General features: G+C 58.8%; 1 protein-coding gene and 1 long non-coding RNA gene across 3 annotated transcripts in view; one reads left to right on the top strand and one right to left on the bottom strand.

Annotated features, from left to right (window-relative positions):
• Window positions 1–6,038, bottom strand: part of ADGRA2 (adhesion G protein-coupled receptor A2) — a 34,406-nt gene extending 28,368 nt beyond the window's left edge. The window contains exon 1 of one of the 2 annotated variants that reach the window (XM_059384396.1): window positions 5,577–6,038. In XM_059384396.1, the coding sequence (XP_059240379.1) occupies window positions 5,577–5,839 (263 nt within the window). In that variant the 5' untranslated portion in view covers window positions 5,840–6,038. The remainder of the gene's footprint in view (window positions 1–5,576) is intronic. The other variant, XM_059384397.1, reaches the window with a different exon arrangement.
• The window catches only part of LOC132006542 (uncharacterized), a 12,525-nt gene continuing 8,617 nt past the window's right edge, over window positions 5,171–9,078 (top strand). The window contains exon 1 of the long non-coding RNA XR_009401130.1: window positions 5,171–5,323. This is a non-coding gene — a long non-coding RNA (uncharacterized LOC132006542). The remainder of the gene's footprint in view (window positions 5,324–9,078) is intronic.

The following is a 9,078-nucleotide window of genomic DNA, read 5'->3' as shown; positions in this document are numbered from 1 at the left end:
GGGGCTCTCAGACTTTCCCTTCCCTTTCCAGCTGGGAGATGTCTGGCCCCTCAAGTTCAGGCTGGAACTCCTCCTCAGTCCTCTCTCCGCCCCATTCGCCGCTCCTCAGTGACAGACTGGTTCCCCTGCCCCTCACCTGCTCTCATCCATCTTGCACACCCCTTCCCTCCCCTCTCCCATGGTCCCTCCCCACTCCCAGGGCTAAGGAAGCTGGGTCCTGGGAGGTTGCCCGAGTTAGCTACACTCCACCGTTTCTCTGCTCCCCCACCCCCATTACCCAGTCCTAAAAGCAAAGGAATGTTCTGGAGTTTGGGAAGGATGGGGGCCCGCCAGAGGAGGGAGGAAGGGGAGGAGGCAGCTTTGTCCTGTCAGTGTCTGAGCTCTAAATAGAACAGAGCGCTGGGCTGGGGGAATGAAAATAAACAGCCCCTCCAAGCCGCCCCTTCCGAGCCCTTACCGGACTTTCCTTCTAGTTCCTCAGCCCAGTGCCATTTCCCTCTCCTCTTCTCCCCTGCTCTCCTGGTGGGCTGTGGGGGCAGGGACCTCTAGCTCAGGGTCACAAAGGAGTGAGGAGGACTGGTCCAGGCTGTGTGGCACTGGGGAGCTCATCGCCCCTCTCTGGGATCTGGTGAGGAGAGCCCACCGGAGGGAAGGACATGGAGCAACTCCGAGGTGGTTGGAACTTCTCCTTCAGGAAAGCATTCTTATCCCAATGATTTCTCCTGTGGCATAAGCTTGGAAACTCTCTCCCTTTAAAAATATGACCCCCAATTTAAGGGTCAATTTATGGTCAGGTTCAAATTACACTGGTTTGTCTGTGCCTTTGGGGGAAATTCTCAGACTCACCCCCCCAGGGCTAGGGATTGCCCACCACCCCCTCCCCCCACCAAGGAAGGTAATCCAGGGGAGAGTTGGTGGGAGTCGGTGGGAAGGGACCTCCTTGGGGATCAGAAGTGGCTGGGTTCATGCACATGTTCTGAGTAATTCAGGCCAAATTACCCATTCTGGGTCCTGGAACCACTGGGATGCTGAATTATAGGGGTTGTCTTTGGAGTTCAGTGTGGTGGCCTCTCCAGTCTCTTTGGCGCAATGAGGACTCAACCAGTAAACCCCAGAGGGCTCTGATCTCTGCCCAGAGCTTGCCCTGAGATGGGACCACGGACCCTGACATCCTGCACATGAGGGAGCCCAAAGGGTCCCCAGGAGCTCTGGGAAGGGGCTGGCTGCTGCCAGCTTCTCCTGCACATAGTTGCGAAGTCCAAGGGGACCGTGGATTTTTTCTGGGCTCCTCGTTCAGGCAGGCGCAGGCGGGGTGAGGAGTCCCCACTGGGCGTGCTGCAGCTGAGCCCCAGCCTCGGGAGGGTAAGGCGGTGTGCCCCAGTCTCCCAGCTGCCTCCCACCTTCCATCCTCAGCCTCTTCCCTCTTTTCTTTCCTTCTTTTGCTCCGCTCTCTCCCCCTCCCCCTCCTCTCCTGCACAAAAGCTCTCTGTACACAGCCACTTCCTCTGGCTGCTGTCTCTGAGCCCAGACCTTATGAGAACCATATGGGGGAAAGAGGGTGGAAGAGAAGGGGGTGGGGAAGCTGGCAAGGACCCGCCCCTCCAGCCAGCATCTTTCCACTCCCCTCAGGCTATGTGCAAGGCAGTTGGCACACTTTGCCCCCAACTCCCCTAACTGGATCCTGGCAGCTGGGGTGAGGGGCACTGAGGGGAGGGGCCAGTCCAGAGGGAGATCTGTGTTCGAGAACCAGTTTTTCTGAGGCTAGAGCAAGCACAGGGGCAGTGAAAGAGCCTCACCTTCACCCCATGCTGTCTCTAGAGACCCTCAAACCCCAGCGAAAGGATCTGGCCACCACTAGCTGCATCTGAATGGCAATCGCCCCTTCTCCCCTGTGTGGGCTGCTGATGTGGTGGGCAGCTCCTGCCCCAGAAAGGAGAGGCGAAGCGGACAAGGGTTTGTGGGTTCTGGGAGAATCCAGAATGACCTGTACCTTGCCTGCCTCCTCTCCACCCAGCCTGGGAATGTTCCCTGGTCAAAAGGGCCTTGGTTCTGCTGGGAAGGAACTGGGTTTTTTAAAAAGTGGCTTTGTGTCCCTTGGGTCCCAAGTCCAGCCAGGTGAACAGCAAGTCCCTCACCCAAGAGAAGTGTAAGATAACCCAACCAGCTGCTCCTGGCGTCATCTAGGGTCAGGACACCAGGCCCTCCCCTCCTGGCCTCAGTTTGCTCAGCCCTAAGACCAAGACGCAGGGGCTGGATTTGCTGATCTGTGAGGGCCTTTTCAGTGCAGCTGGTCTAGGAATTTACGACCCTGGCTGGGATCCTCTGAGAGGCTGCTGGGATGTCCCAGAAGGTCCTTGTAGGCGATTTCCTTTTGGAGTTACCTATTATCAGTCCTTTCCTAGAATTCCTTATTATCCCCCTCCCTCTTCCTCTCACTCCCAGAGCAGAGAAGCAGAAGGGGAGCCCCATCAGCTGCTGTCCAGGGATGGGTGGGGGGTTCACAGGGGTCTTCATCTCCCTCCCGTACCTAGGCTCTCCCCAAAATTCACCATCTCCTATGAGACCTTTCCCCTTGGGGGTGAGTCAGAAAGCCCCCTGCTCTGGACAGGAGCATGGACTGCAGACCCCCCTCAGCTGCAGGACTGCAGACCGAGCTGAGGGGTGGGACAGATGGATCAGGAAGGGAGCCAAGAGTTCTGCTTTCCTGGAAAACTGCGAATGAAGATCCATTAGAAGGGGGAAAAGCAAAGAGTGGGGAGAGGGGGCACAAAGTCTACAAAAAGGCAGAAAGTGGGATAATAGGGTGGAAGGGCTTTCAGGGCAGTAAACAGGACTAGTTACGGAATTGCCCCAGAACTGCCTGGAAGCTTTCTCTGAGCAGAGACAAGAGGCTCCTTGCAGACAGGCACCTTTTCTAGCACTTCTTGGCCTGAGGAGTCCCAGCACTGGAGCCTACCAGGCTTTCCAAGGTGGAGTCCTGGGTCCCTGAGGACCCAAGCGAGCAGGGTGGGGTGTGAAGGGGACTGGGACTGGGTGGCCCATGCCGGAGGAAAAGAGGGGAGGAGGAAGGAGATAAAGCCAGGGGGTGCAAAAATTGATCTGTGAAAGTTCTGTTGTTTCCACCAGGTGACAGACAAAAAGATGGCACGGGGAAATCTGTGTAGAAACACAAAGAGTAAGGAGGAGGCGTCTGGGAAGGTGTGGAGAAAGTTCTCAAACTCCTGGCCTCCTGTTTTGCTGCCAGGCTGAAGTCCCTTCCTAGCATGTCTCTTCCTTCTTCCCTCAAGAGGCATGCTGGGTAGGGATGGGTACGCTGGAGGGGCTGAGCCCTGGGGAAAGAACCGGGGCCCAGCAATCAGGGTCAGTTTAGGTGGAGCCTGGAGGGAGCCCAAGAAATATGTCTGTGGCTGGGATTCAGGCATACTCCAGGCTGAGGGGCCAGCGGGCTCTCCGAAGCTTCTAGGGCCCTCCCTACTGTTGCTGTCGGGATGCCCAGCTAGGCTGCAGGGGCGTAGCGGGGTGCTGGTGGTGGTAAGGTGTTGGCTGTTCCTTTGGAAGGTATCTTAACCCAGCTGGGTGAGAGGCCTGGGACAAAGAAGGGGCCCTTCCTCTGGGAGCAGTTTGGGTTGGGAAGGTGATCTAGCATTTGTGTTTGCTGACACCCTGTCACAGTATATTCTCGCCAAGGGTTGGCTGTGCTCACTCCTTGGAGTGGCGTCGATGGGAATTAGCTATGGCTGGAAAGCATTAGTTACCAAATCATTCTAAGATGTACTGCAAAACCACCTTTTAATGTTTTCCTCCTCTTTTCTGTCTTCAGTATGTGTGGATTCCTTAATCCCAACAAGCAGACACACAGAGAGATGGTGTCCCACATATGTGTGTGAGTACAACCACAAGATCGAGTAGACACACACACACACACACACACACACACACACACACACACACACCCCTCTCTTGAACCAAGTTATCATGGCCCAGCAGGGGCTCACAGAGACAGGGGCCCAACCATTCCACACAGCAAGCATATTTCTCCTCCAAATCTAAGTGCGCTGGGGAATGTACGGGCCTTTCTGGACCCTTCAACACCAGTGGACAATCAAAGAGACCAGGGCTGAGCCCCCCTAGCTGCCTTCCCAGGCCACCACCATATCCCAGAGCTGCTGCTGGGACGTGGGAGAGAGCAGACACATTGCCTCCACCCCCCTAATGCACACACATACACTCAGCGTGTCTGCACACACACACACACACACACACACACACACACACTCACACACCCCAGCTGGGGAAAATGCAGGCCAGGCCGCCAACGTCAGAGGCTGACCAGTCGTGTCCTGTCAGGAAGCCGGCAGCCTCTGAACTCACCCAACCAGAGGCATGACTGTATTGTTCTGGACACAATCAGGATAGACTGTGAGCCAGCCCCAAGTCTGGGCAAGGGGCAGTGGGGAAACGCTTGCCACCGGGGTCAGGAAGACAGGAAAGGGGAAGCGCTCGCAGGTTGGGTCCGGGACAGGAAAGGCACGGGCCGCTCGGGCCGGACCCTCCACTCCGCGGCGTGCGTGGAGCTGGGAGCACGTGGTTGGAGCGGTCTGGGGTCGCGGAGGCTTCAGCCCTCCATCGGGGAGGCTTGGGGTGGGGTCGGGGTGCGGCGCCACTGGGCCGCGCTCGCAGGCAGCCGAGTGAGGGCTCAGTGCGCGCCCGGGCTGAGAAAGGAAACGGGATGACGGAAGGAGGCCGGGAGGCAGCCGCCTCCCCCTCAGCCGGTTTTCTTTCTTCGCAGTCTTGGTAGCGAAGAAGTCAATCGATTAACAGCCAAAGCTGGTGTTATACCCAGAGGAGGCAAAGAAGAGGGCGGGGTGCGGGACCCGGTGTACAGCTCACTTCACAGATGCGCGCGGAGGGAGAGGGGCCCGAGTCGAACCGTGACGCCGGGGTCTCATTCAGGCCAGAAGCGCCGCAATCCCAAAGACAGATTTTCCGACAACTCCCGCCCGCACCCGCCCTATGGAGACGGGCTGGAAGCGGGGCTGGCAGGCTCGGGGGTGGAGAGGGGGCTGTGGATGGGGTGCCCTCCCCCGCCCCGGGAGGAGCCAAGCCCGCGGGGTGAACCCGGGAGACTCCTCCAGTCCAACCAAGGACGCATCTGCGGAGGTAACAACCGGCCGCAGCCACCTTTGAGGCCGAGGGCGTCGATCTTTCCTGAGCCTTCCCCCAGCCCACCCACTCAGGTCCCCGAAGTCTGCAACACTAGCGCAGGCTGGAAAGTCAAGGGGCGTGGGCGTCCCGCCGGCGCGCATTCCCTTCACCTGTGCAGGTGAGTGGGCGCCCGCGGTGCCTCTCTCTCAGGCGCAGCCGGCCCCCGAAGCCCCCTCCTCCCTCCACACCCCTGGAGCCCTAATGCTCCCCGCACTTCTCCAAGCCTCCCTTTTCGGCGCCTGGACTCAGGCCTGTCCCCGAGTCTCCGAAGTGGCGGCAACGTCCCGGTCCCCCTCCTCCGCCCCTCCCGTCCTGTCTCCGTTCGCCCCCTCGTCGGGGCTCGGGCCCGCCGTCCGAGTGGGGGTACTCACAGGGTGACGGTGCCGTTAGGCAGAAGGCTGGGCTCGGGAGGCTCCGGAAGGTCCCCGCCGCCGCACACCACTCTCCTGCGCGCCGGGTTGGGGGCGCCGCCGCTCAGCCCCTTGGGCCGCTCCCCCGAGCATTTGCAGCTGCGAATGGGGACGGGGCAGCCGGGCGCACCCCGGGTCTCGGGCGTCAGGAGTAGTAGCCACGGCAGCAGCGGCAGCAGCAGGCGCGCTGGCGCCCCCAGCATCCTGCGTCCCGCGGCGCCCATCAGCCCATCGCCCCGCGGGGACCCACAGCTCTGGGGCCCGTCTGTGCGCCGGCCAGATGGACCTGGGCTTGCGGGAGGCGTGCTCAGCGGGGGCCCGGGGCGTCCGAGGGCGGGGCGGGGGGCCCTGGGCGGAGGCAAGCCCCGGGATCCCCGCCGCCGCGCCCCGGGGGCATGTCCGGCGAGCGCCCCGGCGGGGAGGACGCGGGCGCGGCTGTCAGCGCGGCGCGGGCGGCCCCCGGCGGCGCGGCCCGAGTCTCTGCGCTGTGCTGCCGGGCCGCCCGAGGCCGGGCCCCTCCGCGTCGCCTGCTCGCTCCGCGCTGATCTGGAACCTAGCGGATCGCGCCGGGCTCCTGCTGCTGCCGCCGCCGCCTCTCCGTGCCATGGATGGAGGCAGCTCGGCGCGGCGCCGCTCCCGCCGCCGCCAGCCCCCGCCCGCCCTCCCGAGAGGGCGCCCTCCCCTCGCCAGCTCGCCAGCCGCGAGGCCCTAGCGCCTTCCGCTACGCAGCCACTCAGCTGCCCTCCCCCGAGCGAGAGCCGGCCAGGAGACTTAAGGCCCCGCGCGTCCCCGAACTCGCCCTGAGCCTACACTGCTTCTCCCTCCCGCGCCGCCCCCCTTCCCCGCCGGGACTCTGCCTCACCACAACCCATCTCAGCCCTCAAAGCCAACCACCACCACTTTCCACAAAACTCTCCCTCGCTCTTGCTCATCCAGCCCGCACCCCTATGTTCTGGGTCCTCTATTGACCTGCGGGTTTGGCCAGAGATGGCTGGTGCTCCCCGTCTGGGGTTGGGATTGAACTTTGTTCACCACCCTGGCGTTGCTCGCCCTGACACTCGGCCTCCCTTGGCCCCTGACCTGAGGGGCGCCTCTGTAAGCTTGCTCTCCCTCCCACAGTCCTGCTCCAGCCACTGCAGGATACTTAGGAAGGCGCAGACCCTCGTCAGCTGCCAGTGACCTCGCCCAGCGGGGGGTGCATGTCCCTGGGCCACGGAGGGGTCAAAGGCCAAGGCAACAGGCTAGATCTGGCCTCTGACCTTTTCCATATCCGTGTGTGTGTGTGTGTGTGTGTGTGTGTATGTGTGTGTGTGTGTGGGGGGGTGTGTGTTTAGGAAGCAGTGGGAATGAGGGAAATGGGAAGAAAAGCAGGGATCTGGGCCAGGGTGTGGAAAGAGCACTGCCTGTGAGTCAGGAGGGCTTCATTCTAGATGGCTCTATTTGACTTTGGATACAGCCTCTAATGTCTTGGAGTATCTAATCTCTGGGGTCAACATGGGGCTCCGTGTACCTAATTTATGAATGTCAGTTGTGGTAGTTGGAGGAGTGAGTGGAAGATAGGGGGCATTCAGTTTCCAGAAGCAGAGGGATGGTGGCTTTGGGAAGTATCTGACCTTGGCAAAGGGGCATGGGAATGAAAGTTGCCCGAGGATCCTAGATGGACTGTGATGCAAGCAGGGAATGGGGCTAGGGACAGAGGGAAAAAGAAGTGTAACCTAGTATGTCTGCCTCCTCAGTTTCCCCACAAACTCTGCCTTTTCTGACCTTAATAGACCCTTTGCTACTGAGGAACAGGCTGCCTGGGTTGGAGGATCCCTGGGCAGAACTCCTATTCCTCATGATTCACTGTATCGCCAAAGAAGGTCACTAACTGCCACCTCCTTTCTGTGGTCTTGGCCCTGCCAGTGTGTGTGGCACCTTTTCCAGCACCATGGCCTTTCGGTCCAATTTCCCACCTCTCTTTGCAGCGCCTTCTCTCCCTGTCAGAGGTAGACACTGGGCCCAGACACTGGCTTCTTCACTTTCCGTCTCTGGCTCCACCAGTCTCTCCAGGCTGCAGGCTCTGGTTCCTGCAACTTCCAAAGATAAATAAATAGTGACTGCAAATGGAGTAAGAGAGAAGGGGAATGGACTCCCCAGCAGGAGCCCTCTGTAGGCGGCAGGCAGGCTGAGACTGCATTCCTTTGGAAGGGTCGAGAGGGAGGCACGGCTATAGGCAGGGTCTGCCATTCAATTCTCCTGCTGCTGGACAAGGGAAACTTCTCAGAGAGGAGGAGGAGAGGCCTCCGGCCTAGGTCAAGCAGCTTTTTTTGTCAATTCTTTTTGCTAAAGGAAGACTCCCAAAAGTCTGGAAAGGAATTGCCCCGGGACACACACTCTGTGAGCTGTACAGAGGCCAAAGGACATTTAACTGAGGCAAAACTTCCCCAAGGGGGGAAGGAGGTGTTGCCTGGAGACATTTATAAAACATTGTCCTGGTGCCCCTGGGTGGCTCAGTTGGTTAAGTGTCTGCCTTCAGCTTGGGTCATGGTCTCAGGGTCTTGGGATTGAGCCCCACGCTGGGCTCTGCAAGGGCTCCCTGCTCAGTGGGGAGCCTTCTTCTCCTTCTCCCTCTTCCCCTCCCCCTGCTTGTGCTGCACTTGACCTTGCTTGTGGGAGCTCTCTCTCTGTCAAATAAATAAATAAAAATCTTAAAAAAAAAAAAGTATAAAACGCTGTCCTCTCCTGTATGTCATCACGTTTGGCTTCTCTACCCACCTAGAGAAATGAATGCAGTGGGAGTTATTTTCCATTTTATGAGTGTGGATGAGGAAACTGAGTCACAAACAGTGAAGAGCCAGGGGGATTTACCTTTCATTTGCTTTTCAAGAGCTCTTTTCTCTGAGCCACTCAAAGCTTTTCCTACAGGAAGCTCCCTGGTTTATCTGTCCTCAGAGGCTCCGGGTGGGAAAGATGAGTGGCCCACAGGAACATCCCTTTTTTTTTTTTTTTTTTAAAGATTTTTTCTTTATTTATCTGACAGAGATCACAAGTAGGCAGAGAGGCAGGCAGAGAGAGAGGAGGAAGCAGGCTACCTGCAGAGCAGAAAGCCCGACGCAGAAAGCCCAGGACCCTGGGATCATGACCTGAGCTGAAGGCAGAGGCTTAACCCACTGAGCCACCCAGGTGCACCCCCCCCTTTTTTTGGAAGTTTGTTTGCCTCTGAAGGAGAACTCATACTTAGTCCCAATCTCAAGAAATCTGGCTAGGGAGTTTGGCCAATTAAATACTCCCTGATAGGGACGCCTGGGTGGCTCAGTTGGTTGGACGACTGCCTTCGGCTCAGGTCATGATCCTGGAGTCCCAGGATCGAGTCCCGCATCGGACTCCCAGCTCCATGGGGAGTCTGCTTCTCTCTCTGACCTTCTCCTCATTCATGCTCTCTCTCACTGTCTCTCTCTCAAGTAAATAAATAAAATCTTAA

The sequence above is a fragment of the Mustela nigripes genome, chromosome 18 (assembly GCF_022355385.1).
Source record: "Mustela nigripes isolate SB6536 chromosome 18, MUSNIG.SB6536, whole genome shotgun sequence".
NCBI lineage: Eukaryota > Metazoa > Chordata > Mammalia > Carnivora > Mustelidae > Mustela > Mustela nigripes.
The sequence above is the reverse complement of the archived record's forward strand: the minus strand, read 5'-3'. Positions and strand labels throughout refer to the sequence as shown.